This window comes from Leptidea sinapis, chromosome 10 (assembly GCF_905404315.1).
Source record: "Leptidea sinapis chromosome 10, ilLepSina1.1, whole genome shotgun sequence".
Taxonomy (NCBI): domain Eukaryota; kingdom Metazoa; phylum Arthropoda; class Insecta; order Lepidoptera; family Pieridae; genus Leptidea; species Leptidea sinapis.
Genome location: NC_066274.1, coordinates 10,153,228 through 10,171,115, shown reverse-complemented (window position 1 = coordinate 10,171,115; position 17,888 = coordinate 10,153,228). Strand labels below are relative to the sequence as shown.

Below are 17,888 nucleotides of genomic sequence, written 5' to 3'. Positions count from 1 at the left end.
GTTTAAGTGATATCCCTGACTTCTGCTTATATAGATGTTGTACTTACATGTACCAAATGTCATTGCAGATTATGTAGCTAGTAAGTAGACTAGGCAAAGTTTAAGGAGCGGCTTGTTATTAGATAAGATACATAATAGCTTTAAGGGTAAATGTATACACTTCTACAATAAAGTCCCAGCCACTGTTCAGGCATTGTCTATAAATAAATTTAAATGTTTTATAAAAAAATGGCTCTGTCGTAAATCCTATTACTCCACTGCTGAATATCTAAATGATCGGACAGCCTGGGACTAGATTGTGATTATTTTATAGCAACTGTACAATATTGTATATTTTTATTGAAAAGAGCGCAAAAAAAAAGAATGCTGGGAGAGTTTCTTGCGCCGCTTCTTCTCTCTCAGAGCGCCATTTGTTTCCGAAGCGGTAGTAGTATCTAGTAGTATAAGAAATGACATCAAAAAGAGTTCTAAAGGAATCAATTTTGAGAAAATAAATGCCTTTTATGCCTTTTATTATAAGCCTACTTAAAATAAAAGATATTGTAGCAACAATGAGATACATATTTATAATACTAATGTTATTCTACGAGTACAAGGGGTAACCGGTTTTTTTCGGTTTTCGAAAATTATATGTACCTCCTACGTTTATTCGACACTTTAAGACAATGCTCTTATGATACGCGTTTGATTGATGATTGTTACCAGATTGAATCGCGGTGATCACATACCGCTAGATGACCCGTATCTTCGTATGTATGCACGTTTGCCCTCCTCTTTAAAAAAAACTGGTGGCAAAATTGAAATGGTATTTTTACTACTAAGTATGTCAATCCGTCATTGGAAAGTACAGTCGATGTACATAAAATAAATAGAATATATATTCCATTTATTTATATTAAATACATTACATGCGATACATTTTTAACGATATTAATATTAATAAATTATTATGGAATATTTGTGCCTAGCTTTAAACTTAGCAGTTCACATTAAATCTATGTTAATTTTTCTATGGATTTATGAATACTTGTATATAGAAATTTAATTTCGAAGGTAATGGAAATGTTTTAAATGCTCACTCCTTGCGGGACGATATCGTTGAATGATTGCCAAAAATTTAAAAAAAAATCTACATTTAAAACAACCGACTTCAAAAACTGAAAAGTAATCAAATCTAATTTAATACACCCCTTATGCAAACCTTTACTATTAATATTAGTAAAACACTATTATTTATATGTGCAACCTATTGATAGGTTTTAAGTCAGTGCGTTACGTAGACATAAAATTTCCATAAAATGAAAACTACTGGGCCAAACTATGTAAAATTTTTATGGGACCAAATGGCATCTATTCCCCATCGAAGAATTACGTAAATCGGATCAAAAATCTTAGAGTAATCGGTGTACATACATAAAAAACCGATCACAATGAGAACCTCCTTCTTCTTAAAGTCGGTTTAAAACAAACAGCTTAGTTAAAAAAGACTTCGGAAAAATGTAATATTTTGATTGGTATAGTTGCAGGTTGTGGAAGGGTTTCCGAAGTACGTAAGTAAGTAGATATACTACAATACATATTTACGTGCTGTTTTATGTCCGCCTTTGGTATTGGTACTAAATCACCACTTATTTGCTAGTGGTTTACACGTGAAGTGTAAAGCGACATGTTTAAGGCAGCTATGTCTGTTTTGTATTGTAATATTAAATATGGCTAGTATTTTCATATTTCCAGAAAAGTGCACACTGTATTGAAAATATATACCTAACTGAGCTTGTCAAAAAATGTATTTAATATTTTTTAAACAAGTTCATGATTTTTTAAATTTTATTTTAGCTGCGAAACTTACAGCCATTTTTACTAAATTTTACACACCAAATAGATTAAATAAATCCTAATTACAAGCTTCCACTATGTGTGGATGTGTGTGTGTGTGTTTAACACAATTGTGTCGATGAAGAGGATTTAAATTGAATGTTCATTGCTTTTTATACAATATGTTCTTTTTTCAGCGTTCCATTAACATATTATAAAAATATGCCACTCACGTGTTGTCCTAATAGTCCGATAGTTTTAACTTTTTATCTCTATCAAAACTAATAGATACGATCTGGCAATATAATGGCAATGAAATCGAATAAGTAGTAAACTACTCAGCGATAACTACCTTCCGACCATTACCTAGGAAGCAAGTGGACAAGTCGGTGATTTTCTACGCATTAGTCACGTTTCTCTATTAACTCGGTTGTAAAAACGTGTAATCTGTATTTGCAGGAAGTCGGGGGAGGATTGTAAAAGATTAAAGTGGATTCTTTGGGTTATTAAGTTTTTCAGTGCAATTTAATTACGTGAAATATGTGCCGGTGGCAATTTCTCGAATTATCTATTCCTACCTCAAACTCGCATGTACTTATGGTATATTATATTTTTATATTTTTTTATATTTATTTGAATGTTTGCTCAGCGATAAGTTTTAGATGGTTGAGTTGATTTACATCATGACTCCCTGATTTTCCTCAAATTTTATAAGGATTCATAACGTTATCCAAATTCAACTAGATTCTAAAGCTAAATAATAATATTAAAATTATTCAAAAATGTTGTTAAAGTTTGCAAATGTTAAGTACCTATCTGATTCAGAGTTTTTTTTTCTTTTAATCGAGATAAATGTGATGATCATGCCGTGTCAATGTGTTTGTGACATATTGTTGTATACGACCCCGCGACTTCGTCGGTGCAGATTTCGTTTACGCGGCAATATGATCATTGAATCCATCGATATATTATAATAACCCTAGATACGAGGTTCCATAAAAAAAATGTATTTAAATGTCTCCACGTCTACATAATATGTAACTATTGATGCAAATACTATGCCACCTTAACGCAAGTTCCAATAATTCAACAGCACTGAAATACGCTGAGATATTAACACTTTGGACTACATTATTTTCTGGATTCACATTAATACCAGATATTATGTTTATCATTCACTTTTTGTTGTGTAACGTACTTATTTTCTTTCATTATTTCTATACTTTTGCATTCTTTGGATTCATTGTATAAAGCAGTTGTTCTCTTCCTGAGGGACGTCTTGAATGGCCTCTTGGAATGCTTTCACAGACTTCCGGGATTGTGAACATCTTGGCTTATCTTTTACTTTTGGCAATAATAAAATAATAAAAAAGTGCAAGGTCCGGACTGTATGGTGGATGCGCCATTTGTTCTATATTTGAAGTCTTCAAAACCACATTCGTTACCTTAGCGGTATGCGAGGACTAGCTGTCATGGTGAAGGATGACCTTCCTGAGAAGAATTTTCACCAGCGTTTTCAGATACTCTGGTCAAGCACGTAATTACTTACCAATATAGAGTAACTTTCCATAAGTTTACTCCTTTCTTTTTCTCAGCATTACTGTTGTGCAATGTCCCGAAAAATGAAACAACAATTTTCTTGCTAATGCTCCAACTTTCTTAAGTTTCAAACTTGAATTCGAAAATGGTTTTGATTTGATTTTACTCGAAATAGGTAGTTTCGGTTTATATAAAAACTCGATTCTAAAGATGTAAAGGCAAGGGATAGTCATAAATTCAGCCGCGTTCTCGCCCGTGGAGAACTGCACTAAAAGTGAGCTAGGAAAATAAGAAAGAATTTACAAATAGGTACCGCTCGTAACCTCTGGGATAGTCACCCACATATATCACACAGATAGGTATAATCTGGAGCCAATTCTTACGAACGCTGCTGGCCAAGACATGCTCTATGGCACTTGTTTAGATCATTAATACGTCTAGACTCAAGATAGACTATGACAGCTGTGAAAACGACGAAAAATAGACTTTAGAACTAACCTCTATTTTGAGCAATTCACGCACACTAACACAAAGTGTCATACAAATCGCGAGTGTAAGACGTAGGGCTGTCACGCACACTTAACTAATATTCCTGGCCTGTTTTCATCTAATAAGGTAGAAGGCGCCATTTTCAAGGTACTTGGCTGTTGATTTGTGCGTATTGGCTTGAGGAGGATTGAGGAACAGTCTGACAAAGCCAAAAGTAACTTAGCAGTTTTGACCTTTACGGCCCATTCTTTCCAGCACCTGGAAAAGCTTGAGGCACCGTTACTATAGGCCAATCCATGGGTGGCTCATTCATATCCAGCTCGAATGATTACAACAAGGGCACCTAGGTTTAATATGCCATACTTCTCCATGCTTAGGAGGACTTTTACTCTGATAATATAACTATAGTAGGGATGTACCTATGAATGGAACAGAAGTTGGAACGCGCGTCCGCAGGCAGATATTCGGTTCTTAAGGGCAGTGTGATAGGGTGCATCTACCGCATCTGTCGCTCTCACTACACGCCACAAACTCAGATATCATTTTCAACATCTGGATATGTGACGTTCCGCCACAAACGGCTTTCAAGGAACTTTCTTCTCCGTACAACTAAACAGTGGAATAAGCTCCCTAGCTCTCAGGGCCATACGGCACTTGTAGCAACATTAAAAAATAACGCGTAGGTATACCATTACCGGATTAACCACGTAGCAACAGTAGCAATTGCTACAGGCTCCACGTGTCCGAACCCACATATATCAGCCTGAACACAATATTTTGAGTTCACACAAGATTTGCAAATACAACTATGGTTGAACGAAAACCAGGGAAAGTCACTTTTTTCCAAACAACCCATATGAATATTAATGGTAGATTTTTCTTCAAACATCTGAAAAGGTTTTTTTTACAAAAATTGTTCCTGAAATTGCCCACAAATTGTCTGTACGACCGTGAAATGCTCAGACAGCCTCAGAAATAAACAAAAGAATCCTATCAAAATTAACCTACCTACTATGTTAGACAAATAAACCTAGATCTATTGAGTACTGAATTTTACCATTTTGTACTCAATATACAGATATTTTTTAACTGTTTATCACCAACAAAAGCAGAGTCGTTGACAGACAACCTCCGTTTACGCAAGAGACAAGGACCAGCGATCGCTTTACTCTTCAAATTATAAGGATACCGCTCTTCGACAACACTTCACTTAAAGCCTCGCCTAGTATCGGAATACTGGGTCTCGAAATCTAGAGCGATTGCCAATTCCGTGGCCATCTGAATGGATGTGTGTCCACAGTGCAGTTTTCAAGGAGCTTTTTTTCACGTACTACAAAGCTGTAGAATAATTGTTTCCGGGACAATACGACATGGGTACCTTCAAAAAAAGCGCATATACCTTCCTTAAAGGCCGGCAACGCCCCTGTGATGCCTCTGGAGTTGCAAGAGAATGTAAATAAGCTAAATGACAAAGCTACAAGAAATGCCGCCATTGCACATGAGGAATGACACCGTGGCCCATACGGCAAAAGAGAAAGCCGATCTCTTGTGCGCTCTTTTCGCCTCCAACTCGACTCTTGACGACAACGGAAAAACACCGCCGACCATCCCGCGGTTTCACAGCTCTGTGCCTGCAGTACAGTTCAGACAGAAAACTGTTAGACGAGCTCTGTATTCGTTGGACGTCAGGAAGTCGAGCGGGCCGGCATTTCTCAAATCGTGCATAGAACGTGTGCCCCTGAGTTGACGCCGGTGCTAACGCGTTTATTCCGGCACTCTTATTCTAAAGGCGTAGTCCCTGACTCATGGAAGTCAGCCCTTGTCCATCCGATCCAAAAAAAGGAGACAGTTCGGATCCGGCAAACTTCAGGCCTATTGCTATTACCTCCCTACTCTCCAAAATCATGGAGAGCATAATTAGCCGTCAGCTCTTGGTATACCTAGAGGGTCACCAGTTGATCAACGACCGACAATACGGCTTTCGCCATGGACGGTCGGCAGGTGATCTTCTGGTATACCTAACACATAGATGGGCTGCGACTATTGAAAGCAAGGGGGAAGGCCTGGCAGTTAGCCTGGATATAGCGAAGTGATCTTGATCGTGTATGGCACAAGGCGCTCCTCTCAAAACTTCCATCATTTGTGCTTCCCGAGAGCTTGTGCAAGTGGACCTCCAGCTTCCTCACTGGGCGCAGCATAGAGGTCGTTGTCGACGGATATTGCTCGAACCCGAAGCCCGTGAATGCTGGAGTGCCCCTAGGCTGTGTGCTATCTCCAACGCTGTTTCTTCTGCATATCAATGATATGTTGAACACCTCCAACATTCATTGCTATGCAGACGACAGCACTGGTGATGCCGTGGGCCATGCAGGTCTCTCTCGGGAAATCATCGACCAGTGCCGGGAGAAACTTGTGTCTTCTATCGAGTCCTCTCATGAGAAGGTCGCGGAATGGGGTAAATTGAACCTTGTACAATTTAACCCCCAGAAGACTCAAGTTTGCGCGTTTACCACTAAAAAAAACCCCATTTGTCGTATCACCGCTCTTCGACAACACTTCCCTTAAAGCCTAGCATAGTATCGGAATACTGGGTCTCGAAATCGGCTCGGCTTCAAAGAAACTGGGCGTCATTAATAGAGCACGGCAATACTTCAAGCCGGCCCACATACTAGCGCTCTACAAAGCGCAAATCCGGCCACACATGGAGTATTGCTGTCATCTCTGGTCTGGCGCACCCCAGTATCAGCTCGATCCATTTGGCCGCGTGCAACGTAGAGCAGCTCAAATTGTGAGGGACCCAGTGTTCTGTGAACGGCTGGATCACTTGGCGTTGCGTAGAGAAGTCGCTTCATTGTGTGTCTTCTACCGCTTTTATCACGGTGAGTAGTTCGAAGAGCTGTTTAACCTGATTCCTGCCGCCGAATTCCACCTTCGCACGACACGCCACAAGTTAGGATATCATCCTCACCAGCTGGATGTGTGGCGGTCCTCCACAGTGCGGTTTTCAAGGAGCTTTCTTCCACGTCCTACGAAGCTGTAGAATGAGCTTCCTTACGACTTGCTAAGACGATTCGACATGGGTACCTTCAAAAAAAGCGCGTACACCTTCCTGAAAGGCCGGCAACGCTCCTGTAATTCCTCTGGTGTTGCAAGAGATTGTGGGCGGCGGTGTTCACTTAACAACAGGTGACCCGTACGCTCGTTTGTCCTCCTATTCCATAAAAAAAATCTCTACTTGTAACATTTCCAAAGCAAATTAGTCACTTTATAAAAGATAAAGTTATACTTATTACTTCCTTAAATATTTTAGACTTTTCCATAGAATCGTTAATACTGAAGTATGAATTGAGCGGAGAGGATACCGGGGTTACCCAGTAATTTCATCAATTCAAAAATTTATGATGTTGAACAAAATAAGGGTAGATTGAATTAAAACAGCCACGATTATGTAAACAAAATATATTTTATTTAAGTAACATAGAAGAGCAGCCACATACATTCGCAACCAATGAGTAATCATTAGGAATCTATTTGACGAACGGTAAACTTATAATATTGATTAATTAGATTCTTTTCATTTCTAACCACCTTCAGTCCGAGTGGCACAAGCACCAAAAATTCTGTAAACTATATTTTTTTTGGGTTCACTATTGTTTGTAGAACACAGCAAGTTTTTAAAAAGTTTTCAATTTACAGATAATTTATGTTTTTTTTTTTAAATATCCAATATTTAATTAGATTAATAAGAACCTAGTAAAATTATTCTGTGATTCATTGTCTAGGATGCGCTGACTCATCAGTAATCAACATAAATGTAAGCCATCGAAAATTGCCAAGACTTTTTCCTCTTCAACTGAAACAATAATAATCCAAGAAAGTTCTTAGTCATTCGAATTACATTAAGCTCCGACTAGTTTGTACATGCTCAATGCTAAACGGGAAACTCTCGGTTCGAGTAAGAATCCTTGAGGTTAGAAACAATTGAAGCGGTTGTAACAAAAGAATTGACTATTTTCTACTTAATTTCACACTGATGGACAAAACAGGTCTCAATTTACGCGGACTTCAGACAATCAATTCTAATACTGGAATCATGTCCAATGTCAAATCGCAGTCTTATTCAAATTATGTTTTACCGTTCAATTAAAGAAATACATAAGCAACGTCTCTATGATACCTTCTGACCTTCGGTATAACTAGTTGCAATTATATGCGGCCACCACATTTACAACATATATTTTTCTATTTGTCCCTTGGTAATTTCTTATTGGTAACTGCTAACAACAAAAGCATGGTCATACAAACTAGACATAAAATTCATTTATCTACATCCATGCTTTAAAACCTCTATTAAAGATCCGAAAACTGTTAGCTTAATGCCAACATTAAAACACCCAATGCCCTAATAAATAAATAAGTGTTGTAATGAAATTCAGCACAACATTACAACACTCGTTTGGATCATGTAATGGTTACTAGGACTGGCTTTTTTTATGTGAGCAGTAAGCTAACTTTTTCAGGATCTTTTAAAGCAGATTCATATTATGAGTGTAGATAAAGGCTTGTATGCAACTGTTGATAGTTAGGTATTAAAACACTCATGTGATAAGCCCACATTCGTGTTATAATACCCCTTATTACACAACAATTGCACAAATAACTATTAATGTTTACATTACGAAACACAGACTAAACTATCAATGGAAAATTTAAGAATGAGATGTAATCACTGGCAAGAGAATTGCTAAAAGGGTTAATTACAATTTTAAAAAACTTAAGGTTCTTGTAGTAACAGAATTAAATTACACAATATCGTTTGTTCGCCGAGAGCTGATAAATATTAGAAACGTGTCGTAAAACTGTCGCTTAGTAATCGCAACCTATATAATGGGAACCGCTTATCACCGCGCGCTGTTTATAGTGGTACGAGGGATGGAGCTGCTGTCAAGCGCAACACCGCACGTACTTATCGTTAAAAATAATAATTTGGTAGGTACCATATACTTTTTTTATGAAAATAAGGGACGAGACGAGCAGGTCGCTCAGCTGGTTGTAATTGATACGCCCTACCCAGTACAATGCAGTGCCGCTCAGGATTCTTGAAAAACCCAAAAATTCTGAGTGGCACCACAATTGCGCTCGTCACCTTGAGACATAAGATGTTAAGTCTCATTTGACCAGTAATTTCACTAGCTACGGCGCCCTTCAGACCGAAACACAGTAATGTTTACACATTACTGCTTTACGGCAGAAATAGCCGCCGTTGTGGTACCCATAATCTAGCCGGCTTCGTGTGCAAAGGAGCCTCCTACTGGTGGAGACTTTCAATATTCTAGCGCATAGACGAACAAGGCTTGCGACAGAGAAGAACATCTCTAACGGACATAAAACAAGATAGAAAATGTAAGCGAATCTATTGTTACTGTAACCGATTTTGATTTTTGCTCCTTAGTAAATATTAAACCCTTATTGAAAATTTGTCTCCGCTGCGCCCCAACTAGATACCGCACTACCTAAGAACAATAGCTTTTTTATTACGGGAACTATTAGAAGCTTGTAAGAGGCATCTTGACACTCAATGGCATCTGTCTTATTTTGTAACATACGCTTCGTGTTATTTTACATTGAAATTAATAAAATACTGATATGTGATACCAGTGGCTTTCTTATTTCTTGTAGTATTTATTTACTACGCAACCCGGCATTTTAGTTTCAATTATTAGCCAAGTTTAACAGACTATGCGGCACATCAACCTCACACATTGTTCGATACTATTATATAGTATTAGTTGCCGCACTTAACGACTACGCCTGAGGTATCTTGTTGGAGCGCAGCGGAGAACAATCCATAATCTAATATTAAACCACGCATTATTGGGCAGGTCATATATACGCTAGTATATTCAAAATCTATGATTTGAACACCTCATAGAACAGTAGTAAACAAAGTTTGCAATAATGACTCAATATATTTCATCGTACATTTTAAATGATCTAGCTAAATAAAAAAATAGTTATAAAATAACCCCCCTACCATTAACTGTACTTATAATAATAGAACCATAACATTTTGTATAATGCTTCAAATTATAAAACTTATATGGCTTTAAATCAAATCCCCAGATATCCCCAAACCTCATACTCAACTCAAAGAAAACAGCCAAATATTGTACCACAGTAAAAAAGTATATATATAAAAAAATATCAGGTCCGACGCGCGACTGCAGTCTACTTCTTAAGAACGATTGAACATAGAACGTTAAAACTTGTTTATTTCCATCTTTTAACTGAGAAACAACTAAAAAACTTGTAAAAATTAGCTTTCATTTTTTGCGGGGAAGCGACATGGCTACATTTGTATGTTGTACAAAATCCAATATAATGTAGTATTGCATAGATACATTGTAAAGAAAATTCAATTCCTTCACTATTAAGAATGTAGTGTGCAGTACTATAACCAAAGTTATTGAAGTAATAATCATTTTGGCGTGCTATGAATAAAATGATTTGTTGACAATTTATGATACAGGTCGCAAGATGGGCAAACAATGCGGAAGTTTGTAAGGACTATTATCACAGGTAACTAAACAAGCCAAGGCAATAAAAACCACCAAAGCTTTTCAGGAAAAAAAAGTAATAAAAATTATAAGTCACGTCAGTTCAGGTACATTTTTTTAAGAAATAAAACTTAAGTTTTAGTATAAAATTCGCGTGAAAACGACTTTACAATTTGCTAACACTAGATATAATTCACGAACCGCAGGCCTTGTACATAATATCTTAAGAAGTAAGCTACAATATCAAAAAATGATCTCTATATTTTCAACTAAAATACGGTCGCGAAGAAAAAATAATTTTGGTCATTGACCTACCCGTATTGACAGGGCAATGACGAAAATCGTTTTACTTCACGACTGTATCACACTATGAATGAATAAACAAAATATTTTCATTATAAAAATAATAAAATATCGGTGGTCAACTCAATCGGAATTAGATTATTAAAAATATTTTATCAAGTCTTTAAGGCTACGTACCCACCTGAGCAACATTACTTTTGATAGTAGGACAAACATGCGTAGGGTCTAGCTGATAGTAGTACCCTACTATATACGGGTTATATAGGGCTGCGGTGATAGCGTACCCGCTATCACCGCAGCCCATGCTCTCTTGAAAGCCGTTATTAATTGGGCGTTAATCACACTTAACGCTAACTAAATCAAATCATTTAAATCAAATCAAAGCTTATCGAATGGTGTATTTTATAATTCATAAATCATATCCAACGCGTTACACGAATAAGCCAAAGTGCAAATGTAATTTTTCAAAGATATTTAAACCCAATAGTTTTATTATAAAAAGATTTCATTGCTCAGGTGAATACAGTCTCAAAATTTGTAAGTCCATTACGTTAAGAAATGGTGTAAACAGTCAACTTGATCCTCGTGACTTCTAGTGGACAGTTGTCCACTGATCGTTCCATGATTTCTTGCATGACGGAGACACAAGATCGCTACCGGTCTTCGAGAAGGATGTATGTTCGTATTGTAGATGTATATATATTGGAGGTAAAGTTTAACTGCAGAGTGCAGTTGTGTGATAACTTCATTTAAATTGTTTAATCCAGATGAATTATTTACTACAATACCATTGAAATAAAACACTCTATAAGGGATTAAAACTCGTATCTGTGGTTTCCATTGATTTTTGAGTATAAATAACATTTTTGTTATTTTTTTAGTTAACCCGACCTTTCGGGACCTTTTCAGAGCACGTTTTCAGTGGGACTCGATTGCACATTTAAGCAAAAACTAATTTTAAAACAGTTACATTTACATGCGTTTTCATCTTTTTAAAAGTGTTTTATTTAAATGTTAACACACGCGTTAATCAAAGAAAATACTAAGTAAAATAGAATTGATTAATCATTTTGAAATTACACTTCTTTATGCGCGGAAAATGATGATAGTGAAATTTTAAGATGCGCGTATCACTGTAACACAAAAGTAGATTGAAGTAGGTTCCTAAAATTTTCTGTCGTTTGCGACATTCGTTATTTTTTTTTTGGTTTCTTCGTCCCTTATTAGGACAGGCAAAGGGTTCAAGCCCATACAGGCGTATTCATTATTTAATAATTAATTTCAAAGCCATCTTTGCAAGATTTTTACAAAAATTGTTCTTTCTAAAAACGTAGAATAGCACGAGGAATAAATAATTTTAATGATTTTTGCTTCGTTAAGCCAAAGAAGTATAACTTCTTGAGTTCATACATAAGTACACACACACACACTTTTTTACAACTATATTGTCAGTTGATCCAGCCATGACAGTTTACAGTGACTAAACGTCTCGTTTGTCCGCTTTTAGCCATTCGCAAAATAAGTATTTATTTTAAAATTTTAATCAACATATTATAACTCGATCTAATATTTAAATACCCGTGTTAAACATAATGGACCCACATCCCGGACAAAATGAATTCAATTTAACATTTCAGTTAATTCATTACAATATCTCATTTTGGCAAACATATTTTAAAACAATTCATGTTATACTTACAGCTAGCATGAGAAAAAAGCTCAAAAAAACTTTTATACATTATACTTTTAAGTAACGAAACCCAACACAACAGAACCTTCAACATTAACATTATATTATAATACCATAACAAAATAAAGCAATAAAAATTTTCTATTTTAATTGAAAATCAACAAAATTCATTTTAAAATCTCGCCTTACTTCACTGCCAATATTGTCTGTAAGGGGTATGTAGTGAATGCAATACTAAGCCCGATTTCACCATTGAATTAGAACGCGATTAGAGCACTTTGAACAAAGCTTACGCCTGTAAGCGATTTTACAGATTCAATTCTGTTTTCACCAACACAAACTAAACGCAGTTATAGCCTAAACGCGTTTAAATGCTGACCGCCGAATTTTGGACTTTCAGCATATTTGATCGCGTTCAAGAGCTGTCACTATCGTAATCGTAATATAAACATTGACTTATAACAATGTTGATTTTGTTACATACTTATCAATGACAGTTTTGACAGGTATTTGCACTGTTGTTTATGACCTGTAAACCCACTTTACGTCAACACGCTCAAAAGGTATTGGTGAAATCACTTTGTTTAATGAAATATCAAGTGTGGCATTTGAACTCGTTTACGTAAAACGGAGTTTTATTAAACTCAGTTTGAAGTGAGACTCATTGATGAAATCGGGCCTAACTTACTAATTATAACACAAAGTATGTGTACTATATGTACTTAAGCTGTTAGAACAATTGTACTAAATCATCACAAAGATATCATGGCAAGTTGCTACCTAAATACTTGCTCCTCCGTAACAAACGGAATAATATGAAATGATATATTATATAATTGTGTAATTACAATAATATTGGAATCCTACGCAATATAACTCACATTATATTACATTAGGCATCTACAATTTGCACTACGGTTAAATAATAAGTAATAAATATGTATACTATATCACAGGCTAAAAACTACCACAGATAAAAGCCGATAAATTCAGATATTTAAAATTGGTTTATATATTCTCCATTTTCATTTTTATTATAATTTTTATATATAATTTGTACAACTCTGGTTGATGCTAACATAAGAGATAATATAGAATATTATATATTATTTATTTATAATCGCTTATAAAATGCTCACACAATACCTTTATTTATTTATGGTGTGTGTGGATGATGCAGCTACTGTACTCAATAACTTTTATATTAATTAACATTTACTTTTTTTACTTACTCGTGTAAGAAATTGACTATTTGACGTTTGAGTGTGTCTGTTGCATCATTTTACGTATTATAATATTGTAATTTGAAATTATTTGTAAATCGATGAAATTCAATGTATATCTTGATATAAAAGAGTGGCAATGAGTTTCTTGCTACTTCTTCTCATTAGCTCAACCCTTTACGAAGTAGCGGTAGATTCAATAAGAATTTTTTTTTGATATTCATAAGTATCATTTCCGTGACCTACGTGAATAAACTATTTTGATTTGATTTGAATATCTTATCTAAAAACGTCAAATTACGCCAAAGCCACTCACGGTAAGATAATTTTTTATATACTATACTACAGTTATCATATTATTATTGATTCAGTACCAAACATTACATAATAATTCCTAAAAAAAAACAATATAAACGACGTGTCTGAAATTCAAATTATATTATATAAAATTAAATTATTAAATTCATATTATATAAGTTTGTTTCATTATCTTTCATAACACTGACAGCTACAACAATATGCTAGAGACAAGCTCTTACCTTAAAGATATTATATATAAATTCCAACCCACATACACCTTATACATACGGATTTATCAACAAATTTACATTTATAGAATTGCACTACCGTGACTTTTCTTTCTTTTGCATAAATATAATCTCGACATATTCTAATGAATTATGAACTTATGGCTCTTAATACTCTTAATTTACTTGATGAATAAAGATGTTTGTTTCAAAGTCATGGATGTTTATATTATGTAACTATGTAAATTATATTGTATATATCATTGTCTTGTACCCATACCCTATGCCTAGTTTGGGGCATGATAATTTGTGTAAAAGTGTGTCAATATTATAATTATTAATATTAAAACCAAAGGTATTTCATATTGAGCATAATATGTTGAGAGTCAAAGGATAGGTACAATGCATTCATCTTTTTTGTCATGGTTTGGTCGCTAGCTGAAGTGTTTTATAATTACATAAACCCGGTTTAATAAAACCGTTGAAAACCGACTTCAAACTTGTGACGTAAATATTATTTGTGACGACATGAAAAACTACACTTACCACTATATCATCTATCTAAGTCGCACACGTAGCTCTAAAGTTTAAATTTATTCTTTAAAAAATCCTTAATAGGAGTTTATCTTCGTAAATATGCTTACGATATGTCATGTTAATTTAAGAGTGAATGTCCTAGCAAATTAATATTACAGTACTAATGTAAAGCATTAATGTTATTGGAATTTATCGATTATCTGAATCGATTCCTAAATGAAATAAATTGACATGCGCTTATCGATAAATGACACACTACACTAGTCGATATACGATTATGTATGTCATCGCAAGCAGAGAATGTTTTACATCTCTGTTTTAAATCTATTTCTTTGAAAAATCATGTCTATTATACTTATAGAAATAACTAGTCAACTGGATAACGCTAACGAATGACTATTTAAGAAAAACAAAATCACATCAGATTGTAGGGAGTAAACTGAACAATACCATCATGTAGAAAGAGAAACCTCTCTAGAAAGAGACAATGTGACTGTGCATCCAATACAAGTCCTTTTTCCATAGGCTAGTTATTAATACAGATAGAATCGCTTTATCTCTCACACACCTTTTTGCACATATTTACTTTAGAACTTAGATATCGAAGACACAATATTATATATGGCTATTGATAACAACATTAACAAGAAATTGAGCCCTAATGCTAATCGCATAATCCGACTGACAGTTCCAGTGCTCAATTCCAACTGCTCCGAATTCACATCCGAAATGTCTTACAAAACGAGTTTTCATAATAAGTGCCCTCAAAAACATACTTAAATAATTAGTAACAAATAAAACATGGAAGGTTTATCTTGACCAAAAAACTAACGAACTAATTACATGCGCTTCCGAAAATTTATTGACTATGATTTATACAAATAGAATTTGTAACCAAAATTTATGAAAAATACAATACTCGAACCCGCGATCTCTTGGGTTCCGTCCGAGCGCTCACGAACTGAGCCGACCGATCAAGATACGTATAGTCCGTAAATCTTGGTATGTCTTATTCTCTATATACTCTCAGATGGTGCTCATGGTACATATTTAATTTATATAATTAACCCCCTATTGTTCAGACTATGATGTAGGTCTAAGCTTAAATAAATAAAAATCCTGAAATTACATACCATGTAGAATTAAGAAAAAAAAGAAATAACATCGACCATACGTCATTAAAATCGTAATGTGACCTTTAATGGGTTGGTTAGTCGCAAACTGAATAAAAAATAATATCTACAACCAGTTGATACTAATAACGCTAAATTTACAACTACCCTCAATCCTTCCGTTTCGCTGGCGAGCCAGGCAGGTACCACTTTAGTCAGTCGATGCTCAGGTCATTCGATATGTGGCGCGACAACTTGGACACATCCAGACCAGCGAAGTCTGTGAACGCGTCTGTGGCAGCTTTGGAACGACCAGGCGATGAGCTACACGAGGCCTCGAGACACGGATCGAGTGTGACCATTTTGTCCTCTTTGCTACTTACCTCGAACGGCTCTGATATACCTGTAATACCAAGGCAAAGTAAACTACAATATATAAGTTCAAAATATCAAAATACTAGGTAATACTAATACTAGCCGTTCCCGCCCGCTTCGCTGTGCAAATTTTAAAAGGAAATAAATTAATGAAGGAACGTTGGGATTCAAAAAATAAGTAGTATGTAGCTATAAAACATCTAGGATAAATTATCGCAACGAATGGTGGTAGTTTCATGTCGATACGATCAGTGGTTGAGGCGTGAAAGAGCCTCAAACAAAGACCATTTTCACTATATATATATATACATATATATATAGTACACAGTCTACTAAGGCTCGATCACTTGGCGTTTTTCGGAAAGGGAGGACAAACGATCTTAAGAACTGATGTTAGGTGATCACCGCCGCCCACATTCGCCGGCAACACCAGAGGAATCACAAGAGCGTTGCCGGCCTTTAAAAAAGTGTAGGTACCCATGTCGTATCGTCATTGAAACAACGCACAAGGAAGCTTATTCCACAGCTTGGTCGGACGACGAAAAAATTCCTTGCGTTGCGTAGAGACGTCGCTTCACTTTGTTTGTTTGCCACATTTATCACAGAGAGTATTCTTCGGTATACTATCTGTGTGTGTAACTGTTTTGTTTTTCAACAAGCTTTGAAAAATGAAAATATGATTAGAGATATTTCAATATGCAGAAAATATATACAGAACACAGTTATGTTACAATTTTACAATGTTTTGGTTACATAATTAATTTAATTGGTCCCAGAAGTGAGAGATATCACTTTAAAATTTGCCAGGGCGACATTTTTATTTTATCTTATTTGGGAAACTTACAGCTTTTTTTACAAATTTAACACAACAAATAGATGCTAATTACAAGCTTCCACATATGTTTTTAAATTGCTTAAGCTCAGATTAATATATAACACAAACAATACTGTAACACAAAATAGGTTCTAACTTATGAGATTAAGTGCTTCTTTTTTTATGTTAGACTTACATCGACACTGTCTTTGGTAAGCACATTCTTAGCTACAAGAGGACTACAAGTAAAGAGGTCAAAACGGTCATCATGGTTAAGCTTGTTGAACTGCCGCATGCAACGAGGACAAAAGCTATTTTTCCGGTAGTTAGTGTGACTGGAATCGATGCTAAACAAAGCCGGTTTCCTAAGACTACGAGTAGGAACATTAAGATTAATTTTGCTAAGAAGGTCCGGACTATCAATGTTATTTTGGGCTAATTTCAGTAAAAACGCGATATCAGACATATTTCGCCTCTGATATAATGGAAGAAGATGGAACATCAGGCTTCGCTGTGGATATTCAGACATTGGTATATAACATTTATATTACAGGTAACGCGTGAATTTCATTTGGATTCTCTCGATGTTGTCTGAGTATATTTTATAACAGGGATTGCAAATTTGAGACCCGTACTCTAGATGACTACGTAAGTAGGCGCAATAGATAATTTTTATAGTTTTCATTCTTTTAAAATTCTGTGAAGCACGAATAATAAATCCAAGAGTCTGATAGGCTCTATTTACTACAGCATTAACATGGACATCGAACATTAATTTATTGTCATGAGTTACACCTAGATCTTTAATAGACATCTCAAGTAAAATTCGTAATATGCAATTATTGGGGTTGAGCAGGTTTTCAACTGTAAAGTGTGAAGACACAACCTGAGATTTGAATAAATCATA

General features: G+C 35.3%; 1 protein-coding gene across 1 annotated transcript in view; it reads right to left on the bottom strand.

The window, feature by feature from the left end:
* Positions 1–7,287: 7,287 nt before the first annotated feature.
* The window catches only part of LOC126966587 (inositol polyphosphate 5-phosphatase K-like), a 32,058-nt gene continuing 21,457 nt past the window's right edge, over positions 7,288–17,888 (bottom strand). Inside the window, exon 9 of the mRNA XM_050810733.1 lies at positions 7,288–16,195. Coding sequence (XP_050666690.1) covers positions 16,008–16,195 — 188 coding nt within the window. The 3' untranslated portion in view covers positions 7,288–16,007. The remainder of the gene's footprint in view (positions 16,196–17,888) is intronic.